Below are 22,048 nucleotides of genomic sequence, written 5' to 3'. Positions count from 1 at the left end.
CTGGAAGCCTCATTAACCCTTTGCTTTATGTTAGTATGGAAGCGAAAAACTGAAAAGTGGTGACAAGGCTCATATCTCTGCCTTTTGTGGTTTTACTCAAGAAGGGTGGTCCTGCAGAGGGGCAAGCCAGAATAACTGCCTTGTTACCTTAATCCATGTGAAGAGTATTATGTTAATTCCATTTTTATATAAGCATACATACATAATTATGTATGTGTACATGCGCAATATATGGGTGTATATATATGCACACACAAGTTTTCCATGTTCACCCATAGTGAAAATTCATCACAGATTTTTGCACAAAGAGGTATTTCTGGATGATGAGCTCTCCTTATTATCTAGTTCCAGGCTCAAAAGTGACAGTATAGGTATCAGTATGGATAGACACTTTAATTGATGTTAAATGGCCTGTGGCAACGTTCATGTATTGCAGGAACAAGCAACAATTTCTTCCACTTTCTTGTCCAAGTTGTAATATTGCTGGCATGCAGAACGGTGTGACAAGTTTGAGTGATAAATATTCATAAATTTCTTAACGCTTGACCTACCTCTAGAATAGATCAGTCTTCTTCAGGCAATAAATACTATCAAATGAGAAATGGGCACACAAAAAAAACCCCAAACCTTTAAGATTTATGAATTTCATCTTCAACAGCAAAAATCTGAGAAAAACTTTATACTGCTGCCTCAAAACAAACAAGCAACAGTATTTCACTTGTCAATATGTCACTGAAGCAACAATAAGATTAGACAATATTAAAATCTTCTCCAGTTATAGAAAAGTCTCTGCAGTTCTGTAGTCAACAACAGCAATGTGCTATTGTTTAATGAGGAAGTAACCAGAACATCTTGATTGTGAGATGTGGTTTTGATCTCCAAGTTCAGCAGAAGGATATCTTCAGCTTATTATATGGGCTATAATTTTCCTCTGAAATCTAGTGTGGGTACAAATTACCTGGGTTACTACTCCTAACAATTCAAATGGCATTTATTTGTGTTAAGCCAAAAATAGTAAAATATGTTCACAGGTACCACTATTGAAAGGGAGGAACAATCACTTCTGTGTCACAACTCAGATCTTGGCCGCAGGGTTTGAAGTGTCACTTGAGTGCTGTCTTCCCTGTTACTCACCTTGAGCAAATGTATTTCTTTAGAACCAACTTGTCTCTCGATTCTGTGATTCCCACAGCATCAGTATCTCCATTCTGCTTTTAAAGCAGGAAGCCTTTTAGTGATTTTGAATATACTTGCATAGTCCAAAAACATTTTACATATATATATTGATTTGCTTTTCAAATATTGTTGTTAATTAACAGCCTGTTTTCTGTCCAGTTTTTTCATTTAATGTATGTATTTGTTTAAATAGTTTTTTTTTTCTCTAATGTAATTGTCTTGTCATTTCTAATGACATCCTTATGTACCAGAATTGGCATATAATTTAAGTATTTATGAACAAGACGGGATTGGCAAAGCAGGCAATGATATACCAATTTATTTTTTATTTTTTTTTCTGTGAACATGTTAACACAGTTTATATTACTAGCAACTGATAAGCTGCAGATCTCCGTTTGTGAATGAATGTTGCTAAATAAAGGAGGAAAGCGTAATTGGCATTGCTGATGGAAAAGCAAAGCATCTGTTATTCTTTTCTTGAACTATTGTAATACAGCCTTTTCCAGTGAAGACTACAGATGAAACTTCACTCCCTGTTTATTTGCTTATTTAGGCATCATTGTTAATGAGCAACTTTTACTGCTGCATTGTCAAACACAGAAGCAGTCAAAATCAAGATCAGATCAAGTGCTACCTCATTGCCCATGCAAAACCAGTCATGAAGGACATTTACAAGGAAGCATTATTCACTGTATCACCTGCTTTCATTCTTGTAAAATTTAAGAGGACTTTTACTGTAACGGTAGGAAATAGCACAGAATAGAACATAGCCCATCTCCCAAATATGCTGGAAACAGTTGATAGAGGGGAAAAAATAAACCACCTTTTCTCCCTTGACAACTTGCAAACTTGGAATTCAGGGAAGCAAACTAATTTGACTTCAAAAGTAACAAGATAAGAAAATAGAAAAGTAACAAGATAAGAAAACAAATTTGTTTCAAATTTCCTAACAGACTTTGTAAATTGCTTAAATTTTATTTTTAAGATATTTCAGTATTTGTGGAGCACCCAATGGTGACATCAAGTTTTACATAAAAGATTATCCAGAAATCGTCCTGGATGTTGTTAATAATTGCCTGTCTGGAACAGATCAGCAAATGGATTTTTCATCTTCTCCTTACTCCTCCAAATATTTGGCATTTCAATAGAAGTTTTCATTCTTATCCAAACAAAGAGTTGAAGACTTTGAGGGCACAGAATTCTGAAATGCTTCCAGTTTAGGCTTGAAATAAAAAAGCTTTTTTTTTTCAGAAATGTTAACTTTAAACAATTTTTTTTCCATTTTGATGCTTGTCTTAATAATCCTGATTTTTAGTTAAAAGATTAAAGAACTTTGATGAAATCACATTCTCTCAAGAGAACTGTTTTCATGAACAGGCAGGAGCTTTAGTTGTGGTTTTCCATGTTACACCCCATGATAATGAAGGCATTATCCTTCTGAGGAAGCCAGGTACCTGAACAGGTACCCACAAACTCCCTGAGGAGGAATTTCCCACAGCTTAAATCAGGGTTGTGTCTACCCATGCGTGTGTCTCTATGCATACGCAAAGACGTCTCAAAACTCACCATTGCACCATTTTATCACGTCGTAACATTCAAGCTACTAGAGCCCTAGGAGGCACTAGATAACAGAAGAGTGACTGAAAGGTGGAGCGCTGGTACAGTACAAGACCACCCCTCTCAGCCACAGACGCTTCTCTAGCTTGATCACAGAATCAATCTTCCAGGTTGGAAGGACCTTAAAGATCATCTTGTCCAACCATCAACCTAACTTTGACAAAAATAGACACCCACACAACAAATAAACAGCTGGGAGGAAGACAGAGGTGCAAGGTTCCCTAAAAATGCACTTACTACTATTTTACTTGGGTGCAGACCAGCTGTAGGGCCAGTTGCTTTCAGAGTAGGGTGAAAATTGGCTGAGCTAGATCAGCAGTTCCAGGTCACTGGGTGAGGTTTTCTTTCACCCAGTAGAAGCTACTAGCCATGTGACTCTTTTTGTGTCTTCTGAGCAATTTTTTAGCATGTTTGTAGGGGACAAATTTCTCAATCTCAGAACTGCTAGCCAAAAATCATCCTGCATGGCTGAAGCCCACCAGGGCATACACCACATGTAGGAGGAGGACAAGGAGCTGCTGTTGGAGCAGTTAGCAGTTACGTTAGCCTAGAAATCTAGGCTCACACTAGATTTCCAAGGAGGTCCTCCTGGGTAGCATACAGTGACAGACTGTGGCTACAGCCAGCCTAGCAAAGCAAACAGTGCTTGAGAGTGCTCCCAGGCACTGGCCATGACCGTCTGTCCTGCTGCACTGTTAGCAGCGTCCTTGGCACACTTTTGACCCGTGCCAATTAACATTTGTCTCAACTTTTCCCTGGGGCCATCTGGCAGTTCGCACACCCCTGGGATCGTCCCCAGTCGGTGCTCTGCATACAGCCATCTCATTTGGGAGCCTAGGAGAGGTCACTGGCCTAGCACGGGCCACTGCCAGACGGTTGGCTGCAGGAGCCAGGAGTGTTCCCAGCCACACCAAATGTGCTGATCTAACCGTGGGCTCCTGATCTGAGCGTGCAGCCGGATTCCTAGGACAACCCAACAACTCCTCTTGGCCCCCACTTTTTCCCACTGGTGGGGATTGAGGGTACTCAGTATCAGAGCCAATTTGTATAAAACCAGCACTGCAACTGGCTGGTTGTGCTTTATGCCATGGACAAGCATCCCAGTCCACTGTTTTGGTTTACCAAAACACCTGAGCAGCATAGAATCATAGAATGGTTAGAGTTGGAAGGGACCTTAGAGATCATTGAGTTCCAACCCCCCTGCCATGGGCAGGGACACCTCCCACTAGAGCAGGTAGCTCATGAAGAGAAACGCTGAGAATTGAAACTCCCAGAGCTGCAGAGACCTCCCCATGTAAAACTGGGCACTGGGACAAACAAATGCTCCTAAACTGCCACTTGTGACTTTTCTTTTTTGGTCTTGCTTCTGTGACACAGGGTTTTCTGTATCAGTCTTGTAGAAGCCCATGCAAGGGCAGAGCTGAAAGTGAGCTGTGGGAACTGCTGCTGTGCTGGTGTGCTGCAACTAAGCGTTTACAATCGCCCTGTCATTTTTCCCTGTGGACTGAAGGGGATATCCTGTGTAAAGGGGCCATGTTTGAAAAACATGGCTCACAATAGCCAGCTATATTTTCATTACAGAGCCAGTTTTGATGTTGCTTGCCATTACTTAATGGGGCTTTAGCGCAGCTCCTGTGAACAAACGCTGTCGAAGATGGTAGGGCTCCAGGTGACCCCATCTTGCCCATTATACTTGCCCCAGACTTGCCCCTTCTCCCCAGCCTCTGTCCATCATTACTCCACACCTTGTGGAGAGGCTTGTCTGCAGCTCCCTGGGTAACAGAGCCAGGTATGGAGAGGAGCAAGGTGGTAGGAAAGGGAGAAGAGCACCCCTTCATTCATCTGCTGCCCTTTTTTATTTGGTTTTACCTTTCCGATTTTAAACTTAAATGTCAGGAGAAATATTTTGTCCTCGACTTCTTTATCTGGCTTTGTGGCTCTGCTCTTCTCTGGTCCCTTTGTTGTATTCAGGCCCTCCTGCATTGCAAGGAGATGCAATCCGTGTAAGAGCTGGTTATTTCAGGGGGGAGAATGACCTGGGAGAAATCTCCTTCCTGATCCCATAACTAGTGTTTGATTTAAACCTGAATGAATGAGCAAAACACACCAACAAGACATTAAGGAATTTCTTGATCACAAGGTACATCCAGGTTGTAGCTGGGCTTGCTCTTGACAGAAGGCTCAGAAAGAGGAAAAAAAAATATATTCCCTTAGAAACCTACCAGTGGCATAAAACTAAGTATCCGGTCATACTGAATTGATAAAAAAATGCAAATCAAGTATTCTTCAAACATCTACCTTCACTCGTTCCAGCGTACCGGTCAATGAGTCCTTTTTACAATTCTGTATGAATAATATCTTTTCATAATTTATGCACATGGTTGTAGTATTCACAGTATGTCACAGGAAACACCAGTGGGATACAGGCCACATAGCTCAAGCATTTACTTTGAAAGGTTTGGACATTTTAAGTGAGCTCATGGTGAATTTCATACTGGCTGCTTTATTTACATGCTGCCTATCAGAAGAGATCAAGCATTTCTGTTTCCCTAAATTGGCTCTCTCTGGAATATAATAGCAGCTTTCAAACTCACCACATGTTATCTATATATTTTCAATTATAAATAGGGTCATGTTTGTGAGTTAATGGGTTTAGTTCTGGAAGTGCCAAAACTTTGATCAACACATGTAAAACAATTGGCTGAAAACAGCGATTTTGATCAATGCTTTATACATCAGTGTGCATTACCTACAGTATGACAGGAAACATAACCACTGCTGAAACCTTTTAATATCTGCAAGAGGGAAAACGGTACTTGGAAATTTAAAAAAGATTAGATAACAAAAGAGCACTTGAGGCAGTACTTCTTACAAGCACTTGCAGGATACGTAATCCTGTTACAAGACCTGCAGCACAAATCATCGTAGCTTCTTGATTTCTTCCAAAGTTTATTTAAACAATAATCCAACTACCTAGAGTCTCATTTCTGTTACAGCAGTCCTGTTTTTCTTCCTATGTTGTGTATTTTGTTTACATAGCCACTGGTGGGTTTATATTTGGAAACTTCAGCTATAAACAAAATCAGTCCCTTGATTTGCCACCACATATTGGTCAGGTAAAAATCCTGGTCTCACTGACGATCAGCGGAAGCATTGCCATTTCAGCCACGGGGTCACATATAAACAAGTGGCTGTTGGCTTTGCCACGTGGCCGGGCATCCTGTGAGTAACTTCTGTGGAGTCAACGGGGATGTTGGAGCTGCAGAGGCAACCTTGGGAATGGAACGAGATGTTAGCTGTAATGCAGTAACACATTTAGGTTGAATAAAGCCTTCATTCTTTAATCAGCGTAACTGTCAAACTAAGGCAACTGTAACTTCTTAGTTTACATACCAGCATCACCCAGGGAAGAAATGTACTTCTGACTGAACACAAAGAAACCTCATCTACTCATTCAAATTATACCTTATTTGAAAACACGGGCGTAGCATGGTTGTTGCCCAGGGAATGGGGGAGGTACAACATGAGTATTTCTAAACATTTCCGGCCTCACCCATTTGTTGACAGACCCTTGAGTTATTTTGGAAGCTCTGTCTCTGCTGCCTGCCATGTCAGTTATTATTTTGAAAATTTAATTGTACAAGGGCTTTGACACTGAACTTTATAAATTTGTTCCAACTGACCTTGTCTCAGTTATTTGCCAGCCTGGCACAGAGCCTTAGCAATCATTATTTGTTCTCGTGCAGTAGGTAGGAGCAGCATGGAGCAGGAGATAGAATGGACCTGACATTTTACATGACTGTAAATGAAGAAGCAGCTTTAAATAAAGAGATTAGTATGCCCGCCACAAAGAGTATTGCATTTCTCTCAAACAGACCAGATTTCGGTTGTACAGAATTACTTCTTTGTACCCTGGGTGTGTCTGTTTGTTCTGCAATGTTTTCAAACATCTATTTAAATTTATTTCTGTTTCACCATTCACTTAATTGCTCCTCTGTACACACATCTTCAAGAAAAGTTTTAGAGCGTGGCTTTCATGTTTGGAACAAGGTACAAGTCACTACAACACATTAAAAGCAGAAAACATGCATTGCAGTACAGATCGCCGGCTGGATGTTTCACAGTTACAGAAATCCAAAGCACACTTTTAAATACTTCCCTGAAAGCATCACAACAGGAAAGCAAAATGGAGCGAAAGCAAAAGCCAATGAATATATGACATATTTCTGCAAAAGGTTCAGTAGATTTAATCCTTATTTACACAAGTGTGAGAGCAAGATATCACCTGCAGACTCTGAAAAGGTACGATGTGCAGTTGAGCTCCCTCTGTTGGCTCTGCAGCAACTGAAGTGTATTTCACAATTTCTTTTTCAAAGTAAATAAATCACATTACCAACACTGATCTTTATTCGAAAAACAAAACAAACCAAAACGTTTTGCTCCACTACTAAAAAATGTGAACTTCCATGCTCGTTAGAATCATTGGAATAAACAGTATGTAAGAAAAGGTAAAACAAGAACAGAGACTTACAAGTGAGTTTTATTTTTGGCTCCTAGAATGGGTGTCTAGCATATGGAAATCCTAACCATCTTGCAGCTCAGTGATTTATAAGTTCTGAAAGAGAATCTGTGGCTGAATTTCTTGCACTATTTTATTCCAGATTGTCAAATGATGAGGAAAGGAAACAAATTCATACCCGGTCTGTAGAAAGACTGTGTTCAAGAATTACCAGTGTGTGCTCTCAGTGAGTTGATGGCTCCAAAGGAGAGCTGTCTGCAGAGAGCCAGCTGACAAGGGGACTTGTAAACACAATGTGAGGTCTCAAGGGTGCAGCTGCAAACAAGGTGGAAATGTAGAATCTCCAGGAAATGAAAAATGGATGTGGCAACTCATGTCCGTCCTTTGGGGTTGTATTCTCGGTGATAACTTCTGATATCCATTGTGTAAGTAAGTCCACTGTTCTTTTCTCAGAGTCAATTTTCTCTATTTCTTTTTTTCCTAGACGTCTGGATGCCAACCACATCAACTATGTGCCCCCCAACTGCTTCAATGGCTTGGTTTCCCTTAGACACCTGTGGCTAGATGATAATTCTTTGACAGAAATTCCCGTCCAAGCTTTTAGAAGTTTACCAGCACTTCAGGCAATGACATTGGCACTGAATAAAATTCATTACATACCAGACTATGCTTTTGGAAACCTCTCTAGTTTGGTAGTTCTGTAAGTTTTATCAATTGTTTTTTAGCCACAATATCTGCTTCTTTGGCAGGGCTTTGACCATTTTGTGATAAATGACTTGAAGATGCAATGTTTAATTTAGACGTTGCCCGAGATAATCTTTAATAATTACATATTCCCCTAGTACCTCCCCACTTTACAAATGATAGGTAAAGAGGTATATCCCTGGGTTAATTAAACGTCTGTTTCGTTCTTAAATTCTTAGGATTAAATTGATATCTTGGGGCTATAATCTGCAGTTTCCCTTCTACATTTGCACTAGGCTTAGTAATATTCCTTTACCAAGCGGTCAGTTCCATTTGTTGCAGAAAATTGGTTTTTTGAAGGATAAATTTTCTCGCTTGTACATGTACTACAGAACAAAATTTTTAAAAAATTATCTTGGATAAAAGATTGTTTACAGCTTCCTACACTTAAACTAGCATTTGCTAAATCACTTGTTTTGATCTAGCTTAAAAGTTTCCATCCCCAGTAAAGAACTATGTAAGGGAAGTAAAAAATCACCCTATCTGGTCAGCAAAACAAACAGGAAGAGATGAATTGTGTGCCCTCAGACTCTAAGGCAGTGTGTACTGAATGAGGGAAGATTAGAAAAAGGAAATGAACTGAAAGCTTTCTGGGTGACTTGGAAATGCCATCCAGTAGAAAAAGTATGCATTTCCCTTCATAGAAGGTATACGTAGTTCTGTATTTTTTTATTTTTGCATACCAGTTCAACCAGATGAAACATGCGTAGCTCGCACCAAAATCTGGAAGGAATACTGTGGAGCATGGTTTCAGCTTTTTATCTTGTGGGAATGTACCAAGTGGAAAAAATTCTAGACTGGCTGGAGAAACTGAGGAGGGGAAGTGAGGTGGAAAAGTTATTTCAGGATACTTTGGAAAATGTTGGCGTTATTAAAGAGAGAATAATATATTCAAGCTTTACAAGCTGTCTGAAACCATAGTCTGTAAGACACTTAGCGTATTTTAGCCCCAGTGTGAGCACTGAACCTGGCACACACCAGGGTTCTCTATTGACAATTATAATCACCATCTCTTCCTAGTGCTTAATATATTCATATATACATTAGGGCACCAAAAATGGGGGGGCAACAGCTGCCTTGTGCCACAAAATGTTTGCTTTCTGTTTACAACTAAGCATCAATCCCATTCAAGTTAAAGAGTGGATGGGCTTGTCATTTGACTGAGCTTCTAGACTTATCTCAGTAATGCTAAAGACAAAAGACTTGTTTGAACATCATTCTCTAGATCCCTACCAGAAATATAGTGATAAGAGGATGGTTAAGAAGTGCAGGAGAAAATAATTTCTTTTCATGCCCTTATTGCTTCTCCTCGGTTAGTTTTCCTTATGTTAGATCTGCCTTGCTTATTTCTAATCTTCTGGGCTTCATATTGATTAATAATTCAATCATTTCTTGTGATCTACAACATCTGGTATTTTTGGTTCATCAAAATCTTTGTGTGTGGTTCTGCTTTCTTTTGTTTGCTACTTTATTCCATCTGGCAAATTTTAAACTTGGGGCAAAAATGCACGGTCAGTTGGAGCAGGTTTGAAGCTCTATCATTACAAATATGAAGCATAATTGGAATTTGGAGATGTACTCTTCATGCTAACTAAAACATTAAAGGTCAGTGTAGTAATTAAAAAAAAAAGTTGATTAGGCTTCTTCCTAGGAGAGAAAAAACTCATTTGCATTTTGCCATCAGAATGCCTACCTTCTGTGGACAGGTAGACTCAATTATTGTAGGTTCTGTAGAATATTTAAAGAGCCTCTGATCTTTAACGATATTTTCAGAGCAGAATGAAGCATTGAAGCATTGAAGTGTCTGGCAGCCCCTAATTCACAGACCTTTTAAAGTGCTACTCCTGTAGTTTCCCTCCCCTATAAGGGTAGAGTGTCAAAAAAAAATAAAAGGAAAAATCCAGGAAAAAGGCATCCTTTTTGAAAAACAACCTGAAGTGGCTCCAAGTTGTATCTACTCACATTAATGAGCTTCACACAGAGTGGAGGGTTTCCATGTTGGTCTAAAAGACATAGAAATAGGCAGCATTCTGAGCCTTCATGCGGGCTTGAAATATGTAACAATATTGCTTTCAATTGCTATACATTTGAGGAAGTAGTTGTTGATTTTTATAGTTTTAAAAGAAGGCAAGTTACAGCACTTTTAAGATTGGTTAGTTCACTCATCTCAGTGAAGCTATGACTTTTTTGTCCTGTGGCTTTGTGTCTTCTTTCATTCTGCAAGCCTAATGCCCCTTTCCCGTCTGCCGTATTACCATCTCCACACCTGCTCCTGTTCTGTTCCATACCCTCTAACACCCTCTGAATATACATCTTCCAAATATACACACCACACAGAGTTTTTAAGACAACCTGTTAATTAACCACCACTGAGAATACGTCTACAATTTCCCACTATTTGATATGCAAACCCCAACCTGGAACTCCAGGATATACCCTTTTTAAACAATCCAGGTGGTTTTAAAACAAATTCCTTCTATGAAAACAAAGTGGAAGCTTGTGTGGGTGGGGAGATATTGGGGAAAAGCTGGGAGGGTGGCGAAGGTGCCTCCTATACATGCTCTCGCAAAAGCATGACTTGCATATAATCAGTGCATGCCTGCAAATAAATTTCTTTTGATTTAACCATCAAAATGTTTTGCTTAAGTCCACTGTGCACAGTGTGCTTTCCTGACTCTGTGCTTAATGTTCCCCTGCAGACATCTCCATAACAATAGAATCTACTCCCTGGGAAAGAAATGCTTTGATGGGCTCCACAGCCTAGAGACTTTGTGAGTTGACCTCCTATTTGTTTCCTTTTTTTTTTTCTCTGTGTTTTCATTAATATTCTGAAAGAATAAAAATAGCTTAAAAGCCAAATGTGGTTTTTGGCTTGCCTAATCGCTACAGGATCTAAGTGATGGCGTACAATGACTCTATGTAGCAAATCCTATTTTTGACTATAAAATTAGTTTGCCTTTTTAATAAGCATTGTCAATTGATAAATTGTTGGAAGGACAGTTGAAAACTGTACTGAGCACTGAAAAAGAAGTGGCTATTCATGAACAGTTACGTTTGCATAATTTAGTACTATTTACTTGTCTTGTTTAATCATAAAAGCTAATAGCTAGATTGGGAAATTTTCACAATGAAAAGCTCTAACATTAAGCAACTGTCTTGCCATAGAAGAGGGTTACAAAATTGGATGGATTTATTTTTTTTATCCCTGAAAAAAGCAAAAGTGCCAGGTAGCCAAATTATGCATGTTTTAGAAGGAAGGAAGACGAATGTTTCAGTTCTATCCAAGTTTTTGTCTTTAAAAAGCTCTGATGAAGAATAGCACTGGTGAAGACTGAAATTTCCACAAGTTTTCCCTGTAGTTCTGTTCAGACCGACTGAGTTTTCTAACAAAAAATAATTCTACAGAAAAACATCAGACGGGAACACAGTGCTGACGGTTAGCGCAAAGTATTTCACTACAGAGTTAATCGAATAAAGATGTCGCCTGCAAGAGTAGACCACAAACCCCCAAAATGCACAGTAAAACATTGCATATCCTCCCCCCTGGCACCTGCAAGAATCAGCTGCATCATTTTCAGTGATTTTAGATATTTTGCTCAACCAGGACAGAGGTGGAAAGACTTGTTACGAGGAACAAATAGACAAATTTCAAATATGAATAACGCTAGTGTAGAAGTGAGTATTTACTTTCTAATTCACAGAACTATGTACTGCCCGCTTCCATGTTTCATTAAGATGAGAAAGCAAGAAGTTTTGGCCTTTGTTTTTTTTATCACTAGTTTTGATTACATTGATCCCTCGGCACTGAATTGCAATTTTACAATTTTGACTTCTAGCCGTCTGTGAGTTGAGAGGAAGTCCCTCGGTGTAGCACCGGAAAGGGGGATGGGAAAGGGAGAAGGAAAATGTAATCGCTTGTTTTGTTTTTTTAAGTGAGATTCACATGGCACTTGGTCAAAAATGGGGGAGAACAGAACAATGGAGTAAGTAATTGCAAACCCAGCCCCAGCCACCTGGCACGAGAGAGATGAAAACATAGAGGACAGTCATGAACCTGGGACTAAGTGGAGGTGCAGCCCCTTCGCTGCAATAGGAGAACGTAGCACTTGCCTCGAGCGCAGTAATTGCAGACTGTGTAGACTGTTTCCAGATAGTTTCAAGATAATCTAAAGAGATCTGGGTATAAATGATGGACGCCAGCTTTAAGATCATTTGTTTGCATCGACGCATAGGTCTGGAAATCACATATCACTGGAGGGCAAAACCAAACCATACATGCCTGTAATCTCTTTTTGTCAATAAGCAGGAGAGAGAGATTTACAAGCAGGAAGGAAAGCCTTGTTGAGTTCAGACAGCAGTTTCCTGCCTGCATTACTTCAGCCTGATAGTATTTCAATTTCAATCTATTGTAAACTCTGATTTGTGTTTTGCCTGTTCAGAAAGGCTTTTCCTCAAGTTTTTGAGACTGTGTTCTTCATAAAGCGGTGCCGGAGAGCATCACAGTAAACTGGCATATCTCAATTTTAGTTTCAGGTGTCTCATGAATGCCAAAGGATGCACATGTCATGTCGAGGGCAGAAGTTGGTTTATAGTCCATTCAGCCTACCAGAATAAAGTCTAATTACTGCTGCAGCATGAGCAGTTCTTAAAGCAGAGGTCACCGCTCTAGCTAAATAACAGATTTTACAATTTACATGCTTAGAAACATTCTCCTTATGAATAATGACAAATCTTAAAATTAACACCACAGTTAATGGTAACGTTGAACTTACTGTGTGTTTTCCTCCTTGCATTAGCCAGAGGAAAATATTCCCCAATCATTTTTACCCTCCAGATTCCAGTATGTCTTTTTTTTACCACTTAACCATTGGCAAAAATCTCTTCAGAGATTTTTTCTGCAGTGAAAAAAAAAAGAAAGACTGATACAAGTAGACAGTAAGTCAGAGGCAAACGAAACCTTTGTAGTGAGATGTATAAAATGTGTAAAATGCAGCTCTCCATGCAAAGTTGTTGAATATTCTGCTTGAAAGATTTTTTTTCCTGTTAACACTTTCAAGTAATGGAAAAGATGGGCAATTTACAAAAGAGCAAATCGCTTATTAGTATCTGAATCCGCTTTATTGCAGAATAGCTAAGATATAACTAAAAATAGGATGCTGATAAAAAATAGGAATGATAATGTGCCTTAAATAGAATTTGTTGGAAAACTTCCATACGCTTTTGAGGATTTCCTGGCTTTTGGCTTTATGTATTTATTCAATACATGGGAGATGATATTTCATTACAAATGCCAACAATTATATGTTATCCATTATGCGGTGCATAACCTAAATAATAAAATCTATTTTCACACAGAGATTTAAATTACAACAGTCTGGACGAGTTCCCCACTGCTATCAGGACACTAACAAACCTAAAAGAACTGTAAGTACAGAGCTCATATTAGGAAGGAGGATGTTTTGTCTAGTGTGTGATTATTTTTTTTAAATGCTGGTGATTTTATCAGTAATCCTTAAAAACTGATATCCTAGGAAAAACTAATAAACATGCCAACATGCATAAAAGCTCATTTTCAAGACTCAGTTTAGAGCATTCAAGTTCTGACAACTTTTACTTTTATGCTGCATTGTGTAGTGGGTTTTCCAGGAACTTCATCCTTGGAATACAGTAAATAATAAATGCAACTAATTCGCTTAGAGTCCTAAACACAACAGTGGGATTTTGCAAACAATCCAATATATCACAGTCTTCTAGTCTAAGAAGAAGGTGTGGCACCCTTATTAGTCGATCAGGTTTAAATGTCTTCCTTCTTCCCTCCCTTCCCCGCATTAAATTAAAACAGTTTCTGTTCAATATAAGTAGTCCTTTCTAGTGCTGTAAATAAACCACTTCTGGATGCACAGACATTGTTTGCATTAAAAAAAATCAACAATGAAAAGAAGCCAGCCAGGTTTGTTGTAAGAAACAACTGAATTATAAAAACATGGATGAAATTATATTCACACATCATACACACAATGTACACATCGATGCATATGTTCAGAATTCTTTCCGTTTGAATTATTTACCACGTTACTGGTACCATTAGCATAGATTTTTGAAAAAAATAGGAAATCATATAGTAGTTGGACATGGTTGTAGCCCGGCTACATCACAAACGGATCTTAAAGCCGCTTTAAGTAGCCACCTGGGATTTTTTCCAAAGCAGGGATCCCCAGGTGGTGTCGACTCCAGCTCTGCACCTCCAGTGCTGACAAAGAGTGCTGCTCTGGAAGAGGGAACAGGGCTATGAGTTTCTGATGTTGTCTGTGGGCTAAAATAATTGGTATGAAAACCAGTGGCCTCGAAGGACTGCCTTTTTGCTGACCTCTGGAGCCAGTAGCCAAACATGGATAGCCCAGGTTTGCAGTAAATGCACAGTGCCCAGTCCAACAAGCTGCCTGATGTGCCCACTGGCCCTGTAGGACTTCACCTCTAAGTTTCAAAGTACTTGTTTCATATAAGCTCCTAGATGCAAAGGATCTTTGGAGTGTGAAATTGCAACCTGACATCCCAAATCGAGCACAGACCATGAGACCATGTGCTTCAGTGCTTGCTTTGGGCCCTGGAAGCCAATCTTAGAAGCACAAGGTGTCTCCAGTGAGGTTGTGCTTGCCCTGCCGTTTTCACCCAAGTGAGAGCCCAGACCCACAAAGGTTCAGCTCATTGCAAGGCCGCCTTAGTAAGTGTATTTCTGGTTGGGACCTCATTTCTATCAGAATCACTGCTGACAAGTGGTCAGTGAGTCATGGCCAGATCTGTTTGATGCCACAGGGACACCATTGTCCCAGGTGCTCCGCACTTCACAGTCCCAGCTGTACGAGTAGATACCTCTCCAAAGTAACGAGGTATAGCTGTTACCCAGAGTTAATACATGCATAATGCTTTCCAGATTGGATTTTGAAGATACCTATAGAAGCGTTTTTCCCAGCGTGGCCTTAATACAGTCTTTTTACCCAGGGGTGTGGGTAGATTTTACTGCTCTTTTGCTCAGTATGTGAACTGACAGGCTACAAAGTGCCTTGGGTTCAGGCCGCATGGACCAGCTGGGTACAGTGCCCACGACACAGGCTGCACCTGGGAGCACACTCTCTTCCCAGCAGCTCTGAAGTGCCTCAGGCTCTTCTCTGCATAAATGCATTGGAATCTGCTCTTGGCTGACGATGGGGCCAGATACTGCCCTGGGAAGTAGTCGTGCCATTTCCCTAGCTTTTCTGCCATGCGAGGAATCCCATTCAGTACAGCCACAAAACCAGTCTATTTCTGGTTCTAAGATTAAATGGGATCCTCCTGTTGTTTAAGAACTGTGTGGATGCAGTTTTTATTGCATGCAAAAGAACTAGGGATTTAGAGCTACTCTTAGCACGACGCCTAAACAAGTAAAACCAATAGTGCGGGACCTGTTCAAGTAATGCCCAAGTGTGCTTGCATCAGTGAACAATTTGAGCTTTTCTAAATGCATAAATTTAACCTGGGAAGCCTTTTTCATACCCGAATGAACTAATGGGAGTTTCCCACACAAATCATCATTGTTCTTTTGAAATCTTAGTTGTTTCTTTTGTTTTTCACAATGGAAAATTACTCATATGAATAAAATCCGGTAATTAATGATGAGACAAAGATTTGGCCCTCTGTCCAGCAGGCACAACTACATTGGGTAGTTTGTTCATGTCCACGTTTAAAATGTTTCAAGAAAAAGGTGGTTGTGGGAGGCTCAACATATTACAGTATAATGTGCAAAATCATTTACATGATAAACTTGTGCAATCCATTATTATCCCAGTGAAAGAAATAAGGGGGGAAATATATATACTGTTATATTGTTATTTATTTAAATATTAATATTTAAATATAATGTTATTTGTTCACATGAGTGTGTATATTTACGTCATATCTGTATACTTACATAGATTCATAGATCAATGACATGCAGCTACAGAGCAGTTTCCAACTGAGGGCATCTGAATTTTAAAATGCCCTTTTGGAGTTTAATTAATCTGAATGTTTTTGCTTAATTAGAAGATTGCAGAATTCCAGCTATTTCATTGCTTTTCTTTTCTTTTGCTTTTTTCAGTTCTGTCTTATGCCAGAAAGCAAGTTCATACCTCTGCATGCAGACAGTTTTCTTATTACAAAAAAAATAAATTGTTGTGCATTGTGAATACCAATTGTGCCTTCACTTTTTTTTTTCTTACTGTATAAACCATTTTTCCTTTTGTAGGGGATTTCATAGCAATAACATCAAGTCAATACCTGAGCGTGCATTTGTGGGTAATCCATCACTTATTACAATGTAAGTGATAACAGTCTTTTCAATGACTCTTCTTGTTAAAGAACACGGAACTAAGTGTCGTATTTGTGGCTAATTGTCAGATTGGTCTCCATGTTAGCGTATTGTGTAGCACATCATTATAACAAGCAAACAAGATCATATCTTTCAACTTTGTGGAAAGAATGGCAGTTTACATGCCCTGTTGAAGGGAAGCAAACAGTGGTCTCTGGCCTTTGACCTTTTATTTGAACTTTTTCTTCTAAGTCTCTTAATGTTGAAGCTAGCAAAAATTACTCTTGATGGATATCAGTTCCCATTGTCTTACATGAGAATGCATTTAATGGGCACACCTCAAAATAAGAAATTGTAAAATAAATATTAGAAAAATAGTGACTCATCTTGAGCAATATTATTCTATGAGCAAAAGCAGGAAAAGGCCTCAAAGGTGCAAGGCAACCTCTTCTGAGTATGTGAAGTTCTGAGTTATTCACCTGATACCTTAAATTTGTCTCAGTTCATAACCAAGTTCTTCATATTTGGGTTTCTATCTTTGCAAACCTGGGAGGCAGAGGGAATATTCAGTTGATTGTCCTCTGGCTTTAAAACCAAGAAAACAGTGACTACCCAAATATTCAAAATATGAGAAGTGGATGATGTATATAGATTAGTGGGTGAGAAAAGCCCAGAGGTGCATCTCTGCTACACAGGTGCACAGTCTGTGATTCATCATAGAGAGTTTATTCATTTTCTTAAGAGTTTAATCACGTAATATATTTGAAATATTTTTAAATATTTTTCATAAAATGTCTTTTTATCCTCTTTTTTCAGACATTTTTATGATAACCCTATCCAGCTTGTTGGAAAATCTGCTTTTCAACACTTACCAGAACTCAGAACTCTGTAGGTGTTTACTTTTTTATTTTAATTGTCTTTATATATCACAATATTAGAATTTTCTCGTATTTCACTCACCACAGTTGTACTGAAATTATGTTTTTAAATCCCAGGACTTTAAATGGTGCTTCACAGATAACAGAGTTTCCTGATCTGACAGGGACTACAAGCCTGGAGAGTTTGTAAGTGCGAGAGAAATATTTTTTCTTTGTTTTATTTTTTTGCATATTGACTTATTCTAAATAATGTTCTAAAAAAAGGTGTTGGTTTTGCAATCTTTAAAAAGGAGTCTTTTTTTCTTTTTTTTTTTTTTTTAAATACTTTCAACAGGACACTCACAGGAGCACAGATCACCTCTCTCCCCAAATCAGCTTGTGACCAGTTACCTAATCTCCAAGTGCTGTACGTTTCAGTAAGATTATTAACATTACATTATTGCAAGAGATTAATGGAAAAATTAAAGCATTACAATTTCAAAATTACCCAATTTCTGTGTTACATTACTACTTAGGAATTCGGCTCAGGGAGTGGGCCCCCGTGTTACTCAGAAAGTTCACAACCCACTTATCAGTTAGGATTTCCCATACGTTGCTGAAAAAGATAATTACTTTACATATTTTTAGGAAAGGCTAAAACAGTTATTGATTTTGTTTAAAAAAACAGAACTACTTTATTTTCATTCATTCTCTCCTACAATAGTCTGGGGGTTTTTTTCCCTCACTGAGGCAGATAATTCAGTGAAGTGAATGGAAAATATGAATAGGGAGTGCAGTTTTGAGTCCTTGTTATGCTCCTCTTTTCGTTTCTTTTCCAACCAGACATAAGTAGCTGACTGAAATTTTAATAGCCTATTGCTTGGCATAGTTGGGAAATAGTTTTTATACTAAATATCCAATATTATTTAAGCTTGGAAATTTCCTTGAGTTTGCTTAATCACTAACGAAAGTAATCGTTCTGTCCGTTGCTTTGAGAATGAGCCAACAGCACTTTCCTTTATGTATTACATCACTAGGAATGTATGTGGTATTAGTTCTCTGGCCAACACTGCAATAGCACTAATTCTAACACGTTATTTGAATACCAGCATGGATGTCATGAACATTTCCAGAAAAAATTAAGTTTTAGTTGGTGGACTCATTATAATCATTTCCAGAATGATAAAAGGCAGAAACAGAGTCTGTTGCCAGAAGAAAGTCTGCACACAGGCTTAAGTTTAAATATGTGCTGTATTGTTCAAAACCAATAAATAATCTCAAAACAGAAGGCAAGTACGTACTATAGTAATTAATAACTTATACGGTTCATAGTAGATAGGACTGTCCATTGAAAGGTCACATATTTTGTTATGTATTATTAAAGCTGATATTTAAAAGGGTGGGGAGCCAATTTGACAGCAATCTCTGGTAGTGCCCCAGAGTTGCTCTTTCCCCATTCCCGTCAGGCTGGAATGAGCCTGCCAAGCCCATGTTTAGGTTTGCACGTTACTTCTGCCCGTGCCATGAAGTGTAAGCGTGCTGAACCCCACCAGTTACTCAGAGAGAGCGATCTTGAAAGGGGTTTCCTGGCTCAGATACGTGCACAGGCACTGCAGGCACAAACACCACTTTGAAAGGCAATTTGTACATCCTCCCTAGCCACCAGTACTTCCAGATGCGGATGAATGGACATGGAGGCTTCCTGCGTGTCTGCTCACTTGCAGTAAAGGTGTATGTGAGAAGATGGTCCCAGTAGTACTCGAAAGACTGTCCTCAGCACAGTCAGATACACACCTCAGCACAGGAACCAAAACCACTGGCCCTCTGCTGCTGCCAAGAACTTCATGTATTAACAAAGCAGGGAAAAAAAATTCTTAAAAATAAACAAGAGAAATATTTTCTGGAGCTCTAACAGAAACTGAGGGAAGAGTTTCGGTTTTGGGATGTTTTTTTCCCACGTGTGAAGAAGGAGTGTCAGTATCTTAGAAGAACATACTTCTTAGAAGAACAGTATCTTAGAAGAACATACTTCTAAGAAGACCTAAGTCACAAATGTGCGTGTGACAGAATAGCCACCATCCACCAGACGTACCAAACATCTTTTACCTTGGCCTAAAAGTCTTCAGCTCACTTGAATCCTCCTCTGTCATGTCTGATTTGGACCACAGAGTACCTGTGAAAAATACAAAAACAGAGGCTGCAATCTTCCCTGCTGTAACAAAAAAATATACATATATTGATGGTAGCTTTTGTGTATAGTAAAAGCAGAGTGGAATACCGTAAAAATACACACAGTCATTGCTTGCACCACTTCCACAAATCAAATAGAAGATTCTAAATTCCCCTGTTGGAATATTAACAGTGAAAATAAACTTTTACCAAGGAAGTAAATGGGTGGAGATGAACCAGTTCTAAAGAATTTGCAATAGGAGTGGAAAGAGATTACTCTTTTACGTGATAATATTGGATAAATATGGAAAAGGATATTTTTGCTAATTATAAGCATAAGCTTCTTTTCTATATTCTTTTCACCAACAGATTTCCCGTTCAGTTTTCCCTGAGCAAGATGTATATATAGGATGAGACTGTTGGGTGGTGGGGGTGGGTGTTTGGTTCCTTTTTTTTTTCCCCTCCAATTTCTGCAAATTGCCTGGGCTTGGTTTTGATTAGTTGTATTATACTATAAATCACTCCAGATGTTTCAGTTATTCTGTAATTTGTTGAGTTTTGGCTCAAGTCTATTCAGGGTTTTTTTCCTCCGTGTAGATTGATTTCAAAGTTAGTTCCAATACTCTTTTTTAACCACTTCCCTCAGTTAAAAGATACAACAGTCGAAGGATCAGAGGCAATACTGCTTAATTAAAAGTGTACAATGGAAAGCTGATTACACTCCATTGTGATTATAAGCCAGAAAAATACAAGATCTTCTCTGAAAAAAATATTATTATATATGTTTAGTAGATTATTTTAAATGGCTTAAATATTTGTCAGAATTTAAACATGATGAATATGAAGTCTGTGATGCAAATCCAATATTCCTATGAGCAGATGGCAAATATCATTATGATAAAACACTCAGAAGAAGTCTACACTTCAGACAGGAAATCTTCAGACAATGCAAAGAATTTGCAAACGTAGAATACGGAGTTAATACATCTTGCGTTTTTGCCTCTTCTCTCCTCCTCAGTTAGAAATTAAAATCTGACAGATGAGAGATGGTAACTGAGTTTGCACATTTCTATTCTTCTGTGAGTGGGGATAAAACCAAGTTATTTTAAATTGAGCGTGAAGGTAGACAATGAAAGATCTTTTTCTTTTAATGTTACTTTGAGGTTAATATTTTCTTTTCCTGTGTATTACAGGGATCTGTCTTACAACCTGCTGGAAGATTTACCCTGTTTTACTGCATGTAAAAAACTCCAAAAAATGTAAGTATCAAACTATCCTAAAAAAAGGCATTTGTATACAAATTTGTTTCAGCATCATCAACATGGGTATTGGTGCCAATTTGACATATCCCAAATACGTACCCTTACACTGTATTGAAGTGGGTCATGAAACATGATCTAAAACACCCTGAAGTGTCCTCCAAACGCCTTTGAAACTGAGGAGATTCTTATTGCTATTTCAGTGACTTGCATCACAATGAAATCGGTGAAATCAAAGCAGACACGTTTCAGCAGCTGGCTGCTCTTCGGTCTCTGTGAGTACGGCCCTAAGAGCCATTCACCCGGGTTCTCAAAAACACGGGGTGTACACTGTCTGCTCACTCTCATTTGCCCCAAAACATGCTTGTTTCTGCTTTTCTTTGATCTTTCACCCATTGTGTCATAACTGTGAAAGCAGAACAAGTGGTGTAGAGTTTAGCGTGCGCAGCAATGAGTTCAAAGATGTAAACTTACAGCTATAAAAGCTGTTACTTCTAAACGTTTTGCAGTTGGACTAGGTGATCGTTGTGAGTCCCTTCCAACTGAATTATTCTTTTCTATTCTACTCTCTCTATTGAGAGAGATACTGAGCCAAAGCTAGTGTCTGTTGGCAGGTTCATGTAATAATAAGCTCTAGGGAGCATGAAATCTTTTTATAGACAACAGTGTGTTAAGAAATAGATTCTAATCATGTGTCAGTTTATAGTTTCACTGACTTTCATATAGTCAGTTTATAGAGGCATATGCCAGCAGAGTAATTTTGTTGAGAAATTACTCATGCGTGTAAGTCTTTGCAGGGTCAAAGGATGCGCACTTTTTATAATATTTTGATGTAAAAATACTCTCCCATTTTTTAAGAGTCCCTTTCAGTTTTTTGATTTTTCAGGGGCAGTGAAGACTGAGATTAGGAAATTAAGCCTATTGACAATGGATTTGCTGTTATTAGCCACATCAGGAAGCCCTCTTAGAAGTAGGCCATATACCCCACCCTTCTCTCTGGTGCCCTGGAAAGCTCTGAAGCAGACAGAAAATAAGTATGTTAGACTGCAGAAGACATTAAGACATTCTAGAGAAAATGGTCAATTTAATAATTAAAATCATTAACTGACTAACACATTTTAAAAAGTGAAAAAAGATTTTGGACTGTGACATACGCAAAAGCTTATTGAAAATATTTGCATGTAATTAATACCTTTTTTATATTTAGGCCTCCTAGTCAAGTGTATGAAAACTTCCATATTCACTCAGTGGGTATGTAATTTTCCACTCACTTTTCTTGTAGGGATTTAGCTTGGAACAAAATTAAAATTATTCACCCCAATGCCTTCTCCTCTTTACCATCTCTGATCAAACTGTAAGTATTTGTATGTCTTCTACATTCAAA

General features: G+C 38.6%; 1 protein-coding gene across 1 annotated transcript in view; it reads left to right on the top strand.

Moving 5' to 3' along the window:
• Window positions 1-22,048, top strand: part of LGR5 (leucine-rich repeat containing G protein-coupled receptor 5) — an 82,155-nt gene that overhangs the window by 45,641 nt on the left and 14,466 nt on the right. Inside the window, exons 6-15 of the mRNA XM_014963321.1 lie at window positions 7,797-8,012; window positions 10,756-10,827; window positions 13,412-13,480; window positions 16,317-16,388; window positions 17,196-17,267; window positions 17,375-17,443; window positions 17,592-17,663; window positions 20,599-20,664; window positions 20,868-20,939; window positions 21,947-22,018. Coding sequence (XP_014818807.1) covers window positions 7,797-8,012; window positions 10,756-10,827; window positions 13,412-13,480; window positions 16,317-16,388; window positions 17,196-17,267; window positions 17,375-17,443; window positions 17,592-17,663; window positions 20,599-20,664; window positions 20,868-20,939; window positions 21,947-22,018 — 852 coding nt within the window. The remainder of the gene's footprint in view (window positions 1-7,796; window positions 8,013-10,755; window positions 10,828-13,411; window positions 13,481-16,316; window positions 16,389-17,195; window positions 17,268-17,374; window positions 17,444-17,591; window positions 17,664-20,598; window positions 20,665-20,867; window positions 20,940-21,946; window positions 22,019-22,048) is intronic.

The sequence above is a fragment of the Calidris pugnax genome, unplaced genomic scaffold, assembly GCF_001431845.1.
Source record: "Calidris pugnax isolate Ruff unplaced genomic scaffold, ASM143184v1 scaffold44, whole genome shotgun sequence".
NCBI classification, from domain to species: Eukaryota; Metazoa; Chordata; class Aves; order Charadriiformes; family Scolopacidae; genus Calidris; species Calidris pugnax.
Note: the sequence above shows the minus strand (reverse complement) of the source record. Positions and strands in the feature narration are given on the sequence as shown.